At 42.1% G+C, this 22,483-nt stretch overlaps 1 protein-coding gene across 1 annotated transcript in view; it reads right to left on the minus strand.

Moving 5' to 3' along the window:
• The window catches only part of OBSCN (obscurin, cytoskeletal calmodulin and titin-interacting RhoGEF), a 188,537-nt gene that overhangs the window by 114,727 nt on the left and 51,327 nt on the right, over nt 1–22,483 (minus strand). Inside the window, exons 23-37 of the mRNA XM_072851566.1 lie at nt 18,124–18,390; nt 17,675–17,787; nt 16,771–16,924; nt 15,199–15,360; nt 14,591–14,695; nt 13,641–13,907; nt 12,739–13,008; nt 11,637–11,903; nt 9,924–10,190; nt 8,003–8,269; nt 6,834–7,103; nt 5,784–6,050; nt 4,729–4,995; nt 2,861–3,133; nt 1,528–1,794 (exon numbers count right to left, since the gene is read on the minus strand). Of these exons, the coding sequence (XP_072707667.1) occupies nt 1,528–1,794; nt 2,861–3,133; nt 4,729–4,995; nt 5,784–6,050; nt 6,834–7,103; nt 8,003–8,269; nt 9,924–10,190; nt 11,637–11,903; nt 12,739–13,008; nt 13,641–13,907; nt 14,591–14,695; nt 15,199–15,360; nt 16,771–16,924; nt 17,675–17,787; nt 18,124–18,390 (3,483 nt within the window). The remainder of the gene's footprint in view (nt 1–1,527; nt 1,795–2,860; nt 3,134–4,728; nt 4,996–5,783; nt 6,051–6,833; nt 7,104–8,002; nt 8,270–9,923; nt 10,191–11,636; nt 11,904–12,738; nt 13,009–13,640; nt 13,908–14,590; nt 14,696–15,198; nt 15,361–16,770; nt 16,925–17,674; nt 17,788–18,123; nt 18,391–22,483) is intronic.

The following is a 22,483-nucleotide window of genomic DNA, read 5'->3' on the forward strand; positions in this document are numbered from 1 at the left end:
CTACTGATCCGTGATGCAGTTTTCCTGTGGCTGTTGAAAAACTACAGCCTATTCTTTTCCCCTTTTACCTCTAGTTTGGGACACTCAGTGTCACATGGCTACTGACTTTTTTTTTTCCCCTCCTATTTTTGCATTCTGCTATTCTGTTGTGACCCTAATAGATAAAGGAAAGCTACAACAGTGTAATTTGTGGTAGGCATCCTTATGACTTGACTCCTTCACATCTACTGGTGATCTGAACCCATGTGTTTAAATCCTGCATCCATCCACACCCTGCTTTGTGAAGGGAAAAATGGAGCTGTTGTTCAACACTCATTATGTGGGTTTTTTTCTAACAGAAAAATTCCTCTTCATTATGGGTCAGATCCAGGTCCTACTAAAGTCAACATAGATCTTTCTTTTTTGTATAACAGATATTGGGAAAGCATCCTAGTACTAATGAAAGACACAGCAAATCTGGACCATTAACCATCACCTCTCTTCTTCGTTACATCATCAAGGTCTTCTCTTTCCTTGCACAGCAGATCTCAGCCTGAAGTTGTCTTGTTTCTTTGTGCTCTAGATAAATACTGTGAGCATCTTGCCTTCCCCTCTTCATGCTCTGAGGTTCAGGTTGACTATTCCAACAACCCAAATGCTTTTTGTTCACGCTGACTTCTCTAAGCCAGGTGCAGCTTCCGATCAGCCCCTCCAGAGCATGTTAAGAAGAGCTGCACGCAGGATATCCACAGTCAGGCCGAACCCAGCCTGTGCCATTAAGAGCCTCCCTGTATCTGCTCGAACCTGCCCATGTGAACGAGCAATTTTGCTCACAGGAACCAAGCTCCTCCTCAACCTCAGGCTGAAGCATTGACTCAAGACAGGCTGGAGCAATTATAACGTGGGGAGCAGGTGAGCCTGGTTCTGACACGGCTCAGCCCCAACACTTACCTAACGTACGTGGTGCTTACCCAATGTGCTCAAGGAAGTACATTAAAGTCTCATGTGTCTAAGAAGAGAACTTTTGCTCCAGCTCAGACCACAACCCCTCAGATAGCACCTCCTGCCTAATCATGATCTTTGGAATAAAAACTTTGGATGCACTACTCTCAATAAATTTGGCTGCCTAAAGCAATTACCCAGACAAATGTGGGTATATGAGCTCCCTCCTTGGAGAGAGCCAGCAGTGGAGACAGCTTCAGAAGGCGATTCATCCTTTCTCTGGATTACCTTTTAGGCTAGGTGGATGTCCTACAGAGATGCCCACTGTTCTCTACTGACCCATTGCTCTCTGCTCCAGAGAGCTTTAGGCACTTAACTTTCACAGAGCTAAAATCAGGTAAGATGAAGGATTTTCCTGTTTCACATTCTGTCACCTCTCTTGCTGCTGTCCCGGATGATTTGATGAAAACCTCTGCTGCACTGTGGTGCAAAGACATGAGGTTCCTTTTCAGTATAGTTTCACATTTTTATCATTTCAATTTATTACTCTGACCTCGGTGTTAGATAACGAGTTAGGACCCAAACCATCACTCCAAATGTTCTTACCCTTGACAGTAATAACCGCACTACTTTTAGCTGCTCCAGCCTCACACTCATATCTGCCACTGTCTCTTTCTTCTGCCCTGTGAATGACAAGCTTCGCTTCAAATCCCGACCGGCTGATGTTATACTTGGAAGAATTCCTAAGGCTCTTCCCGTCTTTGCACCACTTTACAGGGCTCTCTGATTTGGAGGTTTCACAGTGAAGGATCACATCCTCTCCCTCAGTGACTTCAGTATCAACCAGCTCCTTTGTGAAGATGCAGGGCTTCTCTAGAATCACATAAAAACCGTCTGAGATGTTTCAGAAGAGGTGCGGATTTTCAGATCACAAGTAATCTGTGGGATTTACATCCAAGATTACTTGTATCAAAATTACAGGTCAAGGTTAGTAACAAATAATTTGGTGTTCATGACTATAAAGCCCTCAGGAAGGCACCAGTCATGCCATAAAATGTTGTTTAGTAAATACCTAACACTGTCTGGGAGAAACTGAGAAGAAAATATGTCTGTTGAAGAACATAAATAAGATCTCTCTCGCATCTCGCTAAATATAAACAAGATGGAGACATGATTTTCCTAAGCCTTTTTACACGTAAGCTGATTAGTTTGAACCTTCTAAATGAATGTGGAAAAGCTAATTCTGCATGAAGCGAGATGCAATACAGGTTTCTCAAAGCCAGTCATCTAGAGCAGGTCTCATCTCATAAGTCATCTAAAAACCAGGTAGATAGCTCAGACAGTAGAGACTGTGTTTTACATCTCTGGGCAATGAGAAATATTTATGTTTCCAGTAAGAAAACACCTCTCTAATCCTGCACTCTTGTGCTGTCTGACATTAATTTTATTCCCTTGCTACAGAAGTAGACTAACACTGCAGTTTTAACTCAGTTTAACTTTTCCAGAGAAAACAATTCATTATCAACAGTGAATAGCAGAGAACACACGCAATGTTGCCTTTCAGGCAATGAAAACTAAATTAAAAACTTATTGGTTGCACTTTTTTTTTCCCTTGAACTAATTAATTTCTCCTCACATATCATCACCCTATCAGCCCAGCTCAAGGAAAACTGGACAAGGCATGCAATGTACCATCCCTACAGTATAACATTCCCATCTAAGGTCCAATAAACACACTGAGAGTTGCCCAGGGTTACAAACTGTTAATTCCCCAGCCCTAGCTTCATTATATAGGTAATGCTATTATTGAACATATACAGATATACATATGATGAGGCCAAATTTGTAGCATCTTTGTTGTCTTTTTTCACCTACCCCACTAACCCGTAGTTATTTCTACACGTTCTTTCCTCTCCTGCAGTTTTTATGATTGAATTACCTTTAACAACCAAACTGGCAGAGGTTTTCTTATCACCAGCTTCAAATGTAATGACCCCCGAGTCCTTCAGTGAGAGTTTTTTCAACGTTAGCAAGTGATATCCACCAGGCTGAGACTGGATCTCATTAAGTTCATTGGTATGAAGTGGGGTTTTATCCAAAAACCACTGCACTTTGCTATAGTCTACAGGAGAGATTCTGCATTTGAACATGGCAGATTCTCCTTCTAACACAGTGACATCTTCCAGGTCTTCTGTTATTAGCACTTTCTGGCCTGAAAGGAACATAGATACATCAATTACTGGAATCTTCAGTTTCTAGCATGAAAAGTGATATGGAAAACTCCAAGATTTCCCATGTGAGTATTTCAAGAAAGAAATATGTTCATGATACAGAAGACTGAAACACAACTCCCCTGTTACTGAACACAAAAACCATTCACAGGAAGATAATATATACAGGACACACACCAAAATAGGATGAAGACAACTTCAAAGCACCAGAACACATACAGCAGAACAAGTAGCCAGTACAACGCAAATCCAGTGTTATAAAGTTTCTCCTAATGAAACTACCTGGAAAGGCTGAAAGGATGCATCTCTGACAGTATCATTGGGTTCCAGACACCACTAAGCAGATGATTCCTCCCATGACAACCCCTCTGTTTTTCTGGAGCAAATATAACTGGCTTTCTATTCGGTAGGACCACCCAGCCCCCACCTGCTTTGAGCTCAGTCCAACAATAAACACAGTGGGAAGTGGAGAGAGTGTCTGACTGCAGCTTTAGTAAAAAGAAACAAAACAGCCCTGAAAACCTGCCTGTATCAATATAGATATACACCTAGCCATAAATAAATAAATAAAATAAGGTTATTACTGTATACGAAGATATATCTGATGTTGCTCCTACTTACAAAACCAATACAGAGATTTTTTACTTTTATCTTGAGCTTTGTGACAGAGAAGTATTTTTTCACTCAGAAAAGTCAGTGTTAGAGACCTCACAGCAAATTCAGGTAGCTCAGATCCTGAGGCCATGATGGAGATTAAGCTTCTTTGCTTCTCAAGGCTGCTCTAGCAGATGATCAGAGGTGGAGGAGTCTGACTTTACCCCCTTGTCTTTAATAACTAGCTATGATAATTAATAAGTGGACACAGCCACTGCATCTCTATGTGACTATTCTTGAATTATTCCTCCTATTCTCTTCATTGCTTCATCTATTTTGGCTGAAGAGTTTCTCCCAGTTGGGGGTCCAGTGAGGGAACCGCAAGGAGCAGTAACAACCAGACCTCACTCCTTCCCCTTAAACACTGCCCTGCTGCTAACATTGGCCACCACAGCTCATTTACTGCCTGCAGCATCAAACAAAAGCTGCTGGGGTTGTACTCTTCAGCTGGAGGGTGTAACTGATGTCTAAGGTGCAGAGGGACTTTTCGCACTTAAAGATCTCTGGACCACTCATTCATCCATCCCCTCTTAGAAACCACTACTGGAAAGAGGCATCAAGGGATATGGAGAAAAGCCTGGAGACAAAATAATTTTTCCCTCATCTAATAGCAGGCACTCTGAATCATATCCATCATGTGTTCACACAGGAACACCAGCCTCTCCTCACATCAGCATTTTGGGTTTTAAATCATACCCAAAGTACTCCAGGGGTAATTGCTTCAAATCAACAAATTGCTCTGCATGTCCAGCTCCATCTTGCTATATTTTTGTCCACATGTCCTGGCAGTGTATATACATCATGACTCAGAGCCAGAAATCAGTAGATCTGCTACCTGTATGCTGGGAAATAGATCTGCCTATGCATATAATGTTTCCTGGTGGAGAAACAAGACATACAATCATACTCCTCTCATGCATACCTTGCACGACTAGCTTGGCTCTGGACTGGGCATCACCAGTGTCGCAGGTGTAAGTGTCACTGTCACTTTTCTCCAAGTTATTTATGGTCAGCTGCAGGACTTGTCCTTTCTGTGTGATCTCGTATTTCTTGCTAGCCCTGAGTTCAGCTATGCCTTTCCTCCAGACCACAGAGGATGCAGCTTTCTCACTCTGGCACATAAAAACTGCGGTTCCATTTTCATCGGCTTTCAGATCTGAAAGTTCCTTGACAAAATAATTAGGTTTTTCTGGAGCGGGAGTGGGGGGGAGGAGGAGAAAAAAAGAAAGAGAGAGGCAGAGAGAGATTTGTTATCCAAACAAGTCCTGAGCATACAGAGTGGTCTTGAATCCCCTCTGCCCCCACTTGTAGAATCACAGAATATAGAATCATACAATCATTTAGGTTGGAAAAGGCCCTTAAGATCATCAAGTCCAACCATTAACCTAACACTACCAAGTCCACCACGAAGCCATGTCCCTAAGCACCACATCTACACGTCTTTTAAATACCTCCAGGGATGGCGACTCCACCACTTCCCTGGGCAGCCTGTTCCAATGCTGGACAACCCTTTCGGTGAATGAATTTTTCCTGACATTCCAATCTAAACCTCTCCTGGTGCAACTTGAGGCCATTTCCTCTCATCCTATCAGATGAGATGGATCTGAGAAAAACACCAGGTCCACCTCCTGTCACAGGACATATCAGGTAAAATACTTCCAGGAAAGTTTAATGCCATTGTACAAGTACTGGTGAGGTCTCATCTTGCAGACTGCATACAGATTTGATCACCCATATTCAAGAAAGACTAATTCAAATTGCCAATTTTGATTGACTCATTACATAGCACATAAGATTATGCAGTATCTACAAGGTGCTTTTTCAGAGTTTTTTTTAAAAGCTTTTAATCCATGACATTTTTTGAAAACTAAAAATTTATCCTGTTTAGGGAGATAGAAGAGAAGAATATCTCCCACAGGCTGTAGATATTTACCCCAACTTCTGCACATGCCAGCTCCTATGCATGCTTCAACTGACCTTGCACTGTGATCCTGGCTTTCGTTTTAGAGACATCTGTCTCACAGGTGTACTCCCCGCTGTCCTTGACCGTGGAGTCATGGATGATCAGAATGGCTCGTGTTCCCTCTTGGTGCAAGTCATATTTCTGGCTTTTTCGGATTGCTTTGCCATCCTTGTACCACCTGATGCTCACATCAGGTTTCGACAATTCACAGCTCAGGCTGATGTCCTGCCCCACTGTTGATGTTTTATCCTCCAGCTGTTTTGTAACCTCAGTAGGTTTTTCTGAAGAGAGGCGGGGGGGGGGGGAAAGGAACTTTGAATAAAAATCATGATCGTGATCACTATATGGTTGGGTTTTTTGCAATTCAAATATCCAACAAGTTTTCACATTCCCCAATGAATGATTGATACTATGTCAGGGAAGGGAAGGAAAAAGCAGTCTTGCTCTTTAGTACATATTAATTGCAGTTATGGGCTCTCAGTGGATATTAATGATTGCTTACAGGAACTGAGGACTTGTCCCGATGGCATCCATTTCAGGCGATGTCATTTTGTCATCACTGAAGTTACTGTAGGCGTGCAGTTATGGTGGGATCTATCTCACTAAATACAGACATCTATGCTATAGAGTTATGTAGCAGAGGCACTCACTCCAGGGCCGCTCTACAGCCAGTAGTAATCTGCTAAGTACAGGCCATAGACTTCAAGGAACCATTTATTTTGTCCTAAATAGGTCTAATTGCAGATGATGAACTATGTCTGAAAGCTACCTATTTCTTCTCTCCAGTGACTACCCAGGGAGCCTTGGGTGATTATCTCTGATGCACACAGAGGTAGTAATTGTCTGTACAATTACACTACCCAGCGTATTCTGCAATTCTCAAATATCTATAAAATTTTCAGCCTTCCACTTGTTTTTAAGGAAAAATCTCAGTGCTTTAAGGCTCACAGAGAAGGCTGCTATTCACTTTGATCATAACAAGAGGTTGCCTTCATGGTTTACTGACATACCTCATGAAAAGACACCCAAGAAATCGAACCCCAGAACTTTTCTGATCTCATTACCTTTCACAACCAGAGAAGCCTTGGAGGTTAGACCACGGGCAGTGAAAACGACTTCCCCAGCATCATCAGGAATCACGCTTTTGATATTGAGCATATATTTCCGACCCATGTTAGAGGCTTTAAATCGCCCTCCACTTTCCACTTTGCTCCCGTTCAGCATCCAGTTGAAGTCGTCAATGCTTTCATGGGACAAAATACACTCAAAAGTGCAATCTTCTCCCTCCTGGATTTCAGTGTTCTTCAGCCGTTTGGTGATGCCAATGTTCAGTTCTGGAAGACAAAACCTAGGTTAATACAAGGAGAAAAGGCTTTTATGATTGACATGAGTAATAGTATTGACATTTTTAGCTCATCAGACTGGTTTATCTACTTGACTGGCAGGACAGCACTGCATTCCTTACAGATGTATTTGACAAGGGGAGGATTTCTCAGACATTATCCACTCAGAATCACCACAAAGCTATAGAAAAAAAGGACATGTGAATTTCCTGGCTTTGCTCTGGAAGGACTGCATGGAGAACAGCTCACTCGGTGGAGAAGAGTCAAGATTCGATGAGCTAGAGGGGAGAAAAGCTGTCAGACAGGCAGCCTCTGGGATGTTGTGTGAGGTTTTTTCCTATGATGATATGAGAAATAGGATGTTTGTATTTGTTAATTTGTTACCATCCTACCCCTCCTGGTGTTCAAATCAGACAAATTCAAAATTTGTCTCTTTATCAACAGAAGTTTGAAAGCCATGAACGCTTCTCTTTCCTTCAAGCAGCCACAAGGATTAGAGGACAGGCTGAATTGCTAAGTTCTTCAAAAGACAATGTTGTCCTACTTTTGTGTTCCCACAACGAACTCTGAATTAATAGCTCAAAACTGTGAAACAGAAGCTGTTTGGGGTTTTTTTGTTTTTTTGTTTTGGGAGGTTTTTTTGAGAAATTATTTGCTCCTCTAGGAGGATTTCTGCACCTTAGGAATGTTCAGGAAGGAAATATTGTCACTACATTCTTGACACGTGATTTTCACTGAAACATCAGATATACTTACATCAAAGAGTAACAGGGATTATTCAGACATCACCGTGTTATGTGAGGCTCATGGAGGAACAGGTGTGAGAGAAAGTGACCAAGCCCACCCATATTTGCAGCACCCCTTGATTGGCCATCGTCTACAATACTTACCCTGAACGCTGACCTTTGACTTGGCAACATCAGTGCCAATATCACATGTGTATAAACCTGCATCTGTCTTTTCAAGGTCATGGATAAGGAGGCACAGGGTCTTCCCAGACTGTATCTGCTCATACTTGTTACCAGAAGTGAGCTTCACACCATCCTTTTTCCAAACAGGTTTGACCTTCTCTTTGGAGACTTCACATTCCAGTTTAATCACACCTCGCTCCTCACCAAAAACATCGTCCAAGGACTTCATGAAGACAGCAGGCTTCTCTGAAGGTTAACAGGCAAAACAGAGAACAGCCCGGATATTTGAGACATTTTCAATTGCTACCAAATATTTAAAGAGAGCTTAAGTAAACCCTCGGCAAAGCTGATGATACCAATACAGAACCTAAAGCAGTCTCACACCTCATGACTGGAATTAGTTTTAGGGAAATCGGAATTTATTCATGGGAGGATGTATGGAAGGAGAGAGGCAGCCTGCATTGCCATGGATGGGGAGTGATATTCAGTGCTGTAATCGTGGTGTCTCTTATGACTGCACATCTGTGAGATTGCAAGAACTCCTTTTTTCTCTGTGTGGGGGCATCTGTCAGGCACAGGACATCCCATCACAGGGAACAGGGCTTGGAGCAGGCATGTAGGGTCTCAGTGAAGGCCAGGGCTTCACGTTTCTATGGAATAGCTACTCAACAAGATAGACTAGGTTTAAAGAAGCCCTTCTCTGCATCGTGGAGGAGCAGAAAGTGTTCTCTGGAAATGTCCTTTCTCATTGCAGCAGTCTACAAGTCGAAAGGGGTCAGGTGGTTAGAAGAAAAATGTGTGAAGAGAAGTAGTTGGGATGTAGGTCTTCTAAAGCCAGAGAGCTGGCACTGCCTTTTCACAAAGTAGCATTCATGTGGTAGGAGCAGCTAGAAAAGGATATGCTGCACATTCTCCTCACTCTCCTGAACATTTTTGCTCTTGCCTCTTTGTTTTACTGATTCCCTTTATCTAATTTAAAATATATTTGACACAGAGGATATTTATATGGGGGAAAATTTTGACCAGATATAAAAGAAGGAAGGAAGAGGAAATCCTTCAGACTCTGAGTGAATAGAGTAACAGAGTTAAATTATTCAGATACTCTGGGAAGAACAAATTAGTCATGATCAGGAGAGAAAAATGCAAAGGAAATCAGAGCGATTATTCTCTAAGAGGGCGTGGAGGACATCAGACTCTGATTTTCAGAGAACGGCTCAGAACATCTCCCACTCATGTTTCCAGACACAAGAAGGAGTTAATTTAGGATAACAAAACAGTATGATTTACCTGAGCATGCATGTACAGGTGTGTTGCTACAGAAAATGTGATTTTTAAGTTTTGGTGAGAGTTTTACCTCATGTTTCTAACATGCCTAACATAATTCATGCAACTTACTGTGGCTTAGCTGATGCACAAGAACATGTTAAAACACAGCAACTCAAAGTTTGGTCACACATCTAAGACATACGAAGGACAGCAGCAAACTGCCTTCTCTTTGCTGATTCAGTCCAGCTCCAGAACTGATGCACTAAAGGTGTGTCCTACCCTTGGAAGTACACTGATGCTCACCTCCTTGCAGACAAAAATCTTTAGAAACAACAGTTTATAGACTATATACTCCTGAAGAGATCGACAAGTAGAGGAAATTGCTCTTCAGACTATCCTGATAAGTAAAAGCATGATAAAGACCTATGGAAAGTTTTGGCAGGACATCAAAACAATCTTCCTCAGAAAAATCACCAGCTACAGTAGAAACTTACACTGGAAGAAAACCCCTGCATGCCTGTTACTCAGTCCTGGAGAGGAGAAGCTTACAAGCAGGATTGCTGCATGGGTATGGTAAATAAGAGCTCTTTTGCATCTCTTATTTACATTCAGGAGGAGTGTGATCACAACCCACCTATCACCTTCAGGCGCACGGTCTCGGACACCTTCTCCGACTTCATTGTCACTGTGCCAGCATCCTCAGGCTTGACCTGCTTCATTGTCAGCATGTAGCAATTGCCAACGCTCCTGATGTCATTGAAATTGTTGGTGTAAAGGAGAGTGCCGTTGAGGAACCATTCCACATCCTCGTCATCGTGGGACAGCTCGCAGGAGAAGACAGCGGAACTCTCCTCTTCAATTTCCACGTCCTGCAGGTGTTTGAGTACTTCTACATTGCGGGCTGTAGGAAACCAAGGTGCACCAACACCACTGTCACCATAAATCAGTACTGTTACCACAAATAGATTTCATAGTGTTTAGAGTTTATTAGATGATTTAGTCTGGTCTCCTGTACACCATGGATCATTACATTTCATTCGCTTGGTTCTGCATTTGGTCCAACAAAAAAACATCCATTAAAAAGACTACATTGTCCAGAGCACTCAATTCTCTTTCAACACATAAAACTGTTTTGCTTTTTTTTCCTTTTAATTTAAAAACAAGTAAGTCTTTCTAAAATGGTAATGACATTACAGTGATGCCTAAATACCTCACAGAGCTCCAGTCCCTATGTGCTCATCACTGCACACACACAGACACATTATAACTAAGTTATCCCTTACTCACTGCCAGGGAAACACAGAGGATGAGATGAAGACAACAGGTTTGGTCACAAACAGCAAGTACAAAGAGATTAAGCAACTTGCTCAGGTTTAGGGAGCAACAGGAATTTAATTTTCTTTCCCAGTCCTTGTCCAGAGGTTTCTCTTTGCAGCTTCTCCACCCATGAAATGCTGTTTCTCAAGGACCAGCTAACTCAGAAGAAGGTTTGGGGAGTATTAAATAATTTTGTTGTTTGGATGAACTTCTTCAAGGCCAAACTGTTATCAAGAGCTGCTTCCTGTACTTCTGGAAACGATTCCATGGCTCACCTCCAAGTCTTTCTGAAAGTGACACCGTGATCATCTTTTCTTACAGTTTCACCAGAGGTGAAGAACTGGCTAAAAACAGTGCCATACCAGGATAAGGTAGAACATCATTATGAATAATAAACATATAGCAGATATAAAAGCTGACACAGTCATCAGGAAATGAAAACCACAACCAAGATCACCAGAATCAGAGGCCTGTAGCAGTTTAACATAAAGGACATCTTTAGCAAGAAGTATCCAAGAGTTCTAGTTCCTCGGATGAAACGGAAAATAATGGGCCTTGAGAAAGATGCATGAATTTCTGCCTTACCCAGATGGTGCCTTTCCATATGCATTACCTACTTCATGGTAAGTGCTGGATTTCAGTATCATGGAATATCAGCACAGTGCATAATACAGTCAGTTCACTTAGATATTGCATTTATACAAAATTAGGAGGAGACAGCTGTGGGGATCTACCTCTACTCAAGAAGAGTGAAATACTGAACCATAAAGATATCATAGAATCATAAATGGTTTGGGTTGGAAGAGACCTTTCAAGGTCATCTAGTCCAACCACCCTGCAATGAGCAGGGGCATCTTCAACTAGATCAGGTTGCTCAGAGCCCCGTCCAAACTGGCCTTGAATGTTTCCGTGGATGGGCATCTACAACCTCTCTGGGCAACCTGTGTCAGTGCCTCACCACCCTCATCGTAAAAAATTTCTTCCTTATATATATGCAACAGGCAAGCCTCCTGCTGCAAACTGCTCGTACCTTCAACGGTCAGTGTGGCTTCTGTCTCAGCGTTTCCAGCCCTGCACTTGTACACACCAGCATCTTCAGGCTTCACCTTCAAAATCTTGAGCTCTGCCGAATGCTGCTCCCGCTTGATTTTGTACTTCTCGGAGGGCTCGATGGGTGTGTGACCCTTGAACCACTTCACAACCTTTGGAGAAGGCCTGAAGTCACAGGACAGGACGACTGAATGGCGCTCCAGAGCTGTCTTGTCCTCCATCTTCCTGGTGATCTGTATGTGGTAATCTGCAAAGCAGGATTGGGAAAGAAGAAAGGATCAATCTGAAGAAGAGGAAAGTTTCTAATCTGTATTTCATGCCAATTAATTTCATATAGGTCATTCACAACTGGTTTGTGAGCTGCTCAGATGGTGCTACAAGTTTCTGTTACAGAGCTGATGTGCTTTGAAGCTAAAATGGCATGATGATCTATAAGGAATGCTGGTTTCTATAAGATAATACTGTATATTAACTACCAAATGCATGGTCCAGTTCTGGTTCAGTGCTTACTGAATTGCTCTCTAATTGAGGTTTTTATTCAAGTAAGAGCAAATTAAAGACAAAACAAGGACTTCAGGTTATGATTGGAGATATTTACAATGGTGACAGCAGAAGATAAAAAGCCTTGAAGCTTTGTCCCAGATCAAGTCAATGACAAAGTGGATTAAGTAAATGAGCTATCAAACTTGTCTGGTTCAGAAATGGGACAAAATAAACTCTGCCGGCAAACTGCATCTGTTTTGTCCTCTTCGGTAAAGCCAAGAAGAAAAAAAATTTAAAAAACCAAAAAACAGAACAAAACCCAGTCTTAGCTCAATAGATTTGAATACCAGGTTTGAATACCAGGCACACCAAACTCATTTAATCAGATCCCTTCCTAAGACATTGCTGTCTCATTTCATGCATCCAGCATTGCACTCAACAACTTGTAACGGGAAACTAAGCAGATCTTCCATACATTTCCAAGACCCCAGCCAGTGGAGCCTGCACAATAGACAGTACGTATGAAAAATTACTTTCCAGGGACTGTGAGAGGAAGGATCTCTCGTAATCTAATTCAAGCCAGGACATAATCACATTACCTCTGACAAGCAGGTTTGCTGTGGATTTTGATTTGCCAATGGAGAACTGAATGGTGCCTGTCATATCAGCACTGGTTTTCAGTATTGTCAGCCGGTGGATGGTGCTCTCTTGCTGCATGATAATGTTTCTGCCAGCCTGTAAGACTTCTCCACGTAGAGACCACTTGGGGGGTTTCACGGATGGAATGGATATCTCACATTCAAACTTGGCTTCTTCAGGCTCAGTCACATCCTCATCACACAACTCCTTTACAATACTAATGGATTGCTCTGGATGAAGGATGGAATGAGAAAGCAGGGATTTAGGAGTCATGAAAGAACTCTTTCATTAGCATCCTGCACACTCATGCCATCTTTTCTGCATTTGAATACTGCACTTATTGGCCCAAAAGGCCTTAAAACATCCTTTTCTATAAAAACAAACACATATTGCTGGTCACAGGTCAGATAGTGAGACTGTGACACAGCCTCAAGAGAATCCAGATCTCCTGATTCCCAGTCCTATTTCTAAAGCCACCTTCCTATCACGATATCAAACACTTGGCACTATAAAATGGAAAAGAAGGTTCACTGAAATGCAGATGTTGATACTACTAAAGACTTTGGTTACCTACAGCAACTTTTCTCTGAACAACAAACTTTCTCCAGCATATCTGATAAACTTCTCTGGAACAGGAATTTCATCACTTTCCTTAGGAGAATATACCATATATTCATTTTACAGGATGTTCCCGCACTTATAATCCTAAAAGGATTCAATATCAATGGACTTCAGAATAAATCAACACTGAATTAAAACACTTTTTAAGTGGTATTTTGTTTTCAAAGTAAATGACCAGGGCTTTTTGAATCAGGCAGTCCTCCTTCCAATGCATCCTAGAGGAGAAAAAATGGCTTAGTACCTTCAACAAAGAAATTAGCGCTGCTTTTGTCATCAAAGGCATCACAAGTGTATGTGTCCTCATCTTCATAATCTGCATCGTTGATGATGAGTTTCCGATAGACACCATTGCTCACAATTTCATATTTGTCACTAGGGTGAATTTCAACGTCCTTTTTATACCATTTAACTTTGGCATTGGCACGAGACACCTGGCACTCCAGGAATCCCCGATGTTTTTCAAGAGCAATCTTATCTCGCAAAGGTTTCACAATTTTTACAGGCAGCTCTAAAAGGAGTAAAAAAAGATGGACTAATCAGTACAGTTTCCATGAAAAGTGCCAATTAAAAACTCATTAGCAATATTTCTTTTATGTTCAGTTATTTGGATGATGACAGGAATCCCTACTATGCTAAGCACTCAACTAGCACACACCAAGTGAAGAGCTAATGAAAGGAAAACTTTTTATCCCTATTTTACCACTTGGATGGCTGCACTGCAGAGGTAATAGGTAATTTACTCAACACTACACAGCAGTGCTATGGCAAAGCCAGGGACTGATCTCAGATTTCCTGAGCTCCTCATCAGTGTGTTAATTCAAATGTCTTCCTTCTCTCTGTCTCTATCACACTGTTTAAGTTAAACACAAAAAATGCTGTATTCTTTTTAAATGTACACCAGAAAGAGAAAATGCAGGAGAAAGTCAAGCTACAGCTTTTTGTCCCTCAAAGTACAAACATGACTTTTAATGTCTTACAGTACAAAACCAACCCCCTGAGAAAATAAACTGTGTTATTTAGCAAAAGTAAATTCCCAGGCTGATATTTCACATGCAGTAAGGTAGGCAGGAGTTTTTCTTTCCGTGAAAGCTTTAGGTGTTGTTTAACCTTCTTCGCATTAAAAGTGAGGGAAGTTTGTTGGTTTGTAACATGAGAGAGCCTAAGCAGTATTGGCATGAAAAGTATAATTACCTTTTACAGTAAGCTGGGCACGAGATTCTGCCTTTTCTGCTACAAATTTGATCTCTGCTGCATCTTCAACTTGGACACGCATGTATGTCAGCGAATAGGTCTTTCCTGAGAACAGACATACAACCAGACATACCTTGCCCTGAGCAAACAGCTTCACTCTCCAAGGCACACTACCAGGTTGAGCATCGCTCATCTGGTTTCAGTGCCTCACCACCTGCTCTCACAGCAGCAAGGCTGACTGTTCCCCTATGTCTATGTCCCTGTATCAAAGGATAACCTAACCTCAGTTTCTCCAAGGACTGATTGAATGTGGTCCCCACCATCTAGAAAGTGCTTGAAACAGAAGGATCCCACCCACTGTCAGATGATACAAATTCCTACCCACTGCTCGTAGCATGAGATGGTGGGATGACACCAAATTTGCTTTACTAAAAGTTCCCACCATGTCACTGTCTCAGCCTAGCTGCAGCCCCAAAACAAAAGGGGAACTCTTGGCTAAACCTTCTTAACTTGATTTTGAAGGTCAGACCCTTCTGCCTGATCTCCCATACCAGCACCTACTCCAACCCACTCCCATTCAAGAATGAGAACCCCCTTTTTCATCTTACCATCTTGACGCATTCTAATATTGTCGGCAGCCTTCAGCTTGTTGTCATTTTTGTACCATTGGGTTTGGACCTCATCATGTGAAATCTCACAGACGAAAGATGCACTCTCATATTCATTCACTTCCACATCTTCCAGTGGTTTAACAATCTTGATATCTCGGGCTGTGAAACCATAGAGACAAATATTTATTTGGGGTTTCTCCATAACTGAGTGTGGTGTGCTTATCTTCTGCATATTTGCATGGAAAAAATTGGATTGTGTTTTATTCTAGACCAGCCTCCCTTCCTGGGTTGTTTTGCTCTTCAACACAACAAATATATTTTATGCTTGAACCTACAGGTAGAATCACCAGCCACAGTGGAGCTCACTGCAAGAGGATTTTATGGATGCCAGAACTTTATACAGGTTTTAAAAGAAGTTAAACATATTAATAAAAGAAAAAATCTGCCAAGGAAAACTCAACACAAGCCTACAATCTCCTGTGTCACTATAAACCTGTCTCATTCGCATGCTTCTCTGCATGCTCTCCTTTTAGTCTCCTGCTTGTGTGTCTGGACTGTATCAGCCACCGGGACCTCAGCCACATGTTTTACCTAGGAGAGACCTTTGCTTCAGAGTCCCCCGAACTCAGTATAATCCTCTAACTCTGCAGCTTTGCACTAACTTATGTCAGAACTGACCCATATTTCTGTGCTACTGCAGCCCTTTCCTTCTGAAAGGGAAGGCTTCGATACATCCTGGATCAACCTCAGGACCAGAGCTCAGATGCAAACCAGCCAGCATTCAAATAGCAACCCATCCCAACCACAAAGTCAGGGAGAAAAGGGGCAGTTCAACAGACCAATGGAACGGGACAGATGTTCATGAAGATATTGCTGAACCCAAGTGGCCACATGAGGACAGCATCTAGTAAGCAATAAGAGCGAGCTGATCTGTCTCCTCAGATGCCCCTCTGGAAAATAACATTTGCCAGGGCACAGCAGACCTGTCAGTTCAGTAACTGGCCTTCAGCACTAGCTTATCTCCGGTGCTTCAGAGCCTGGTGACAAAACACATCTGGCGCTTGACCAGTTGCACAGTGCAAAACACACAGAGGGAAAAATTGTCTTGAGCATAAAGGAGAGATGCAGTCAGAAATCCTGACACTTTCCTTAGCATTTACAACATAAAAAGTAGGGCACGTTTGAGATCATACCCAGGGCTTGTCCAGTCCCTATTCAGCCAAAGTACCCCTGTGACAATAGCAGAAGCTAAACCAAACCATGTGCACACCAGCCATTGAATCTTTGCTTTATGCCAGGCTGCCCAGTATTTGCTAACTTGCCAATCTAGAAACGCCATTCAGATTCCAGAGAACAGAAATCACTTATGATAAATGGAAAGCTCAGTTAGCACCTCTTCCAAAAATACTCCTCTAAGGATAGAGCAAGCACAGGACAGCTCTGCCAGCACTTTCCCACTAGGAAGAGAAAGTTACCCAAAATGAGAAATTGCAAAATACATGAAGCATTTCTTGCTGGGTAGTCAAAAATACTGCAGTAGATGTAATTTCGTACTTCAGTCAAACATACCATGAACGTTTAGGGTAGCTGATGTCTTGTCTTCAGCTGCTTCACATGTATAGGTTCCCTGGTCTTCATATTCACACTTGTGAATAATGAGGCTTCTCTTATTTCCCTGGGAAATAATCCCCACTTTTTTACTTTGCTGGAGCTCCTTCCCATCCTAGAAGGGAAAAGGCCAAACCAGATCACCATCAACTCTTCTATTTCTGCACCAAGTAAAACAAACATTCAGATCTGCGCTTAATTCACCTGTGTCATTGGACTTAATGGAGCTGTGCTTGCCGGAACATATGCTGAAACTTAAGCACAATGCAAAGTTTTCCAGAAGTAGGAACGGCTGAAGAACATGCATAACTTTTGGTCGACCTAAGACACGTATTTGAAGGCTTAAGGCACTGTACAGGGTTGGCAATAAGCCCCTTCAGACATTACCTTGAAGAAATGCTGTTATCCCCATTTAAGGGAAATATCAACTGAGCCTCAAGGAAGGTTCATGAAATGCCTGAGCTGATCTTCAAAATGATTGTCAGGTGAAAGGGAATTGAGGCTTCAGCTTAAATCACAGTTCCCAGTGAGGCTATAACTCCTGGGTGAGAACTGCTAGGCGTGAAGTAAAGCATAAGACTGCACTGCTGTCAACAGAAGAGCTCACATTCTGCGCAACAACAGCTCAGAAGTTCACTATAAACTCAAGAGAAGTTTAACTTTCAACCTGATAAATGCACCCAGTAAATAAATAACACCGAGAGTGATGAACTGGGCAAGTAGAAGAACATAAGGACAAGAGAGCAATACTACGAGCTGTAGAGCAAAGGCTCAGACTTGCATCCCCTGGAAGTGAAACTAAAGGCTTTCATTCCCTCCCAGAGAAGTCAGAAATTAAAATACCGCTATCCATCAAATCCTGTACCTTGAACCACTTAACATCCACATTGGGCCTGGACAGCTCACACTCGAATGTGACCTTGTCCTTCTGAGTCACACTGATGTCTACCAAAGGTTTGCTGATTCTCACAGGCAATTCTGCAAAAAGACAAAGTCCAGTTAACGGGGATTTAGGTCTCCAGAACCATCTGGCACAAGGAATAATGAATAGGCAGAGCCTAGCTTCCATGTTTAATAAACTTGTGACAACAAAATCCTATTGTTTTGAGCACATTATCACAAGTCGTTCTGTGGACAATGATGTTACAATAATTCTGTTGACATTAGAAGGATATGTTACTGATGATAGTCCAGTGCTTAACATCGCTTGCAGTTACAAAGAAAGCTTGTTGCTCTCTTAAAAGCTCACTCTCTGGGTCAGAAGACAACCATGTCCCACACCAACCAGGGCCTCAGACTTTTGGGCCTGTGTACCTCTCACAGTGAGCCTCCCTGATGAATGAATGCCATCTGCTTTGAAGGAGATGAGTCCTGCATCTTCAAGAGTCACCGAAGAAAGAGTCAGTGAATGTTTCTTCCCCAGGACACCAATACTGATATTCGGTGAAGGCTTCAGCCGAACGCCATCCTTCTGCCAGATCCCTTCCACGTCCTCATGCGACACCTCTACCTGGAAGGTGACGGTCCCTTTCTCAGAGACTTCCAGGGGCTGAAGACCTTTCACCAGCTTGATCTGCCTCACTGAAAAAAAAAAAACAAGGACAAGTTGGAGACCTCACACGGACAGCTGTGAAACAGCCTGAGGACTTCCAAAATAGATTATTTCCCTATTCCTTATGCAGGTACCTGCCAACTACGTGGTATCTGCCGATTAAACAACCACCTTTGCAGGAAATAAAACCTGTTCATGACCATACTGCTAGCATGGCTGCTATTCTTAAAATGGATGCTTTCAGCTGGGACAACCAAGTCAGCCAAACATTGCAGAAAAACGGCAAACTGGCCTTTTTTCTATCAAGGTCCACCACAAATAAGCTTTGAAGTTGTACACACACACAGGAGTAGAGGCATTCCTGTGCTGGGTGAGGTGGTCACCAACAACCATCAGGAACAAACTGAAGAAGAATAATACAGAAGAAGATAGATAGAAGAAGAACTTTAGAAGAAGATAACACTATTGTTATTTACACTGGGACCAGGGTCCCTGTGCTGTACAGCAAGAGAGATGTTGATGAAAATACTTATTGTCCAAGCATGATTCAAGAGAAAGATGATCACTAGAGATTAGTAGAGCATAAAGGAATAAACAATAATGTGCAGCTCTTCAACTAGGATAAAACAAGGCGGGGGGGGGGGGGCGGGGAAGTAGCAGGGAGAGGAAAAAGGTTTTAGTAAAAGGAAAAAAAAAGTCTGCAACTCAGTGTGAAGTGCACTGACACCTCACAGGTTGGGGGACAAAGCATCTGTGTTTTGGGTGGATATTACCTGTTCCCACTACAAGACATCAGTGCCTTATCAGCCAGTAAAATGGATTTAGTGTTTAAACTTGACTCACCTTTGAAAGAAATTAAGTTGCCAATTAAAAAACAACAACAAACCTCTACAAAGCTATGAATTACTCACAAAAACCTTCAACTTCTTATGGGTCCCCTGGGAATATTTTGAGTTTCCTAATGCATGTTTAGCAGAGATAATCCACATTCAGCCAGGATCTGAATGCAAACATGACCAGGAGTGAGCTGTGGGCTCTGTTCTGTGGTCATGGTCTGGACCCAGCTCCTGGGCTGAGGACACCATAGCCTCTCTGAGGCTCAAACATCTCCTGATGGCACCTACCCTTATGCCACATGGGGGACAACAGGGAACAAACTATTTCTCCAAAGGTCCCACAGGGGTGATATGACTAGGCTATGACTTTATTAACAAACTGGGTAGAAGCACAGTACTGTTCTCCCCAGGAGGCCTCCATGTAATGCCAGCTCCTTAAGCCTTTCCTGTCCCCTCTGCTGCTGTTACACCTCACATCAGGTTTACAGAGGAGCATATGCATCCTATGTAGGATCCTGTCTAACCCCTCTCTCAAGGAAACCACACTGATTCCTCTCTCACGGTCTTCTCCAAGGTCACAACCACTTAAACACAAATTTGCCCCAAGGACATGTCTTGAACCAGACAAATGAGGGAAGTACAGACACTTCCAGGAGCTTGTTCTTTGCTTCCCAAACTAAGACACCAGCTCTCCTGGCTTTGCTCACTAGAAGTTGCATCAGTCGCCAATTTCTGATCTGATTTTGCAGCTGGTCCCTATCCCCCGGGGTATCTCATTCTCTAAACTGAACGAAGCGTACCTGCTACTGTCTAAACTTTCCCCTAGGTTAATAGATACTCCAGCCCCTCAAACAGTGACTGGACCGAGGATCAAACTGAAGTGATTCCAAGGACATAGCGAAAGGAACTTGCAAAAACATTAACTAAATAGCATAGCAATTTCTAACATAGTAAGTGGCGTCCTGGATATATCCTCATCTGGTGTTGTATGTAGGACGGGGAAAAAGAAAAAAAAAAAAATCACTTTTTCAAAGGTCTTGTCATAAAGCAGCAACAGTTGGGGAATGGTAGAACTGTTACAGGACTTATTTTAATAGACAATATTTTGTGTCAAGAGATTGGAAATTTCATACTCATGTTCCCAGTATAATTTCTGCTATAATTAATTGACCTAATTATGCTTTTCCCTGCTGAAAGCTTAGAGTTGTATCAGAGGAAGGATCACTTTACCCATGACTTACTTATTTAAGTCTTCCACAAACATCTCCTCCTGGTCACAACTGAAAATAGATATTCAGCCAGATATGTTATTGGTTTGAGCAGCTCACATGCTTTTAGGATCTCCTGGCATCTTAAGATCAGAACAGATGCTTATCTTTTGATGAAACAACTTTTATACTGGAGTAAATAAACAGATTTTCACGTAGCTATTCCTTATTTACCTTGCTCTGAAAGCAATCTCAAACCAAACAGTAAAAAACACCTAGCTGGACTAATAAATAAAGGTCCTCTAAAATCAGGCTTCTTAATCTAAAGTGGAGCACCAAATAGTGATAGCTCAATTCCCCAGACTGTGAGCATTTAAAGACCTTCTGCTGACCTCAGCGTAAGCGCTAACACATTCTACTGAAAAAAGGCCATTTGCTTAAATGCAAAAAAAAAAAGGAGCATAATTTTAGACTTCTACTTTTAGAGTCTTGCTTTTGCTGTAAAGCAGGGTGAGAGCTTGGTGCCATCTCAGCTGGAGGACTTGGATGCAGAATACGTATAGTCTAGTAAGATTCTTGTATATGGCCCCTTTCCTGCTACACCCCATAACTAGGGCTTGTATGATCATATGCGAAAAGAATTCCCTGCTCCAGTGAGCCTATTCCCCTTTTTGATTGTGGCCACTCTCAGATCACCTTGAGTTTCCATCACTGCATGAAACTATCTCAGTTCATCAACAGAGGAGCTACTTTTTACAGTGACACTAAGCGTAAGTGATGAGAATGCAGATAAGTGCCTGAGAAGCACAACTCCAAGTCCCCTCTTTCCATCAGAATAGGAAGTTTATAAACCAGAGACATATATTTATGCTTGCATGACTCACCTTGCACAAAACACTGTTGGCAGCTATCAGGACTACCCAATTACTTCCTATATAAACACTGCTCCATCATTTTTGTTTTTACTTGGCTATAGCAACAGCCAGTGACTAAAACCAGGTATAACTGAATCTACAACCAACTGCTGAAACATCTAGCTGGAAGGAAACTGAGTATCACCCACAGTCTGAAAAAAAATGTCTTGGGATGCAATGTGTGAAAGAGGATGGAGTAGCAAACTGCCCTGTACTGCACTGCATTCTTCCAACATATTGTGACCACGGAAGTGCCGTATTTCTTTATCTTCTGCGGACCCAGTTCATCCCATTTAATTGAGACAGTAAACCTGAATCTAGTTCTAAATCACGATTGTAGTCACCCATGGTTCCTTGAACTGTCAGAAAGCCACTCCAGAAGGTAATTCAGTGTATCTAAGACTTAAAACACTCTCTGGAGGTCTTTTTTTTCTCTCTGTTGACTACAGAAGGAGCTGAAAGTGATGTGCTAGACTTAGGTTGCATGAATCCAAGCCTAACTTACCAGAGCTATTCAGTTTGGAAACAAGATGAGCAGCTGCCAGCAGAAGTGATAACTGCCCCATGTCAGGATGCTAAAGCAGTGGGGTTTTGACAACAGTCAGCCAGGAAGATTTTGAAGATGAAACTGTCTTAGAAGTGCATGAAAGTGATCTGACAAACCCTGCTCTGTATGAGACAGTTTGTCATCAATTTTTTATACCTTTGATACCATCAGAAGATGGTAGGACATGCTCTAGGACACGTCCAGCTCTTTATGTCATCCCAGACAGAAATTTCACTAACCTCTTCTTAAACCCATGATGGAGGCTCCAAAACCTCTCCAGACAACCTATTCAGTCATCCAAACATGAAAAAGCTTTTTTATTGTATAACCTGGATCTTTCTCCTTGCAATTGCAGTCCATTATTTCCTGTCATTATTTCCACATGGAGAACAGATTGTTCCCTTCCACTTTATAACAGCCTTTTATGTACTTGAAGTCTGTTATCAAGTCCTTCCTTACCTATTATTTATGACCTACACAGCACCAATTGGTGGCAGGGGCTTTACAGACAAAATTAGATAGTCCTTAAGTGCTTAAATCCTGTCTTCATCTATCCTGTAAAAATCATGACAAAAGGATGTAGGAAAAAGGACAGAAGTACAGGGCTACAGCTGAGA

This window comes from Ciconia boyciana, chromosome 2 (assembly GCF_034638445.1).
Source record: "Ciconia boyciana chromosome 2, ASM3463844v1, whole genome shotgun sequence".
Taxonomy (NCBI): Eukaryota; Metazoa; Chordata; class Aves; order Ciconiiformes; family Ciconiidae; genus Ciconia; species Ciconia boyciana.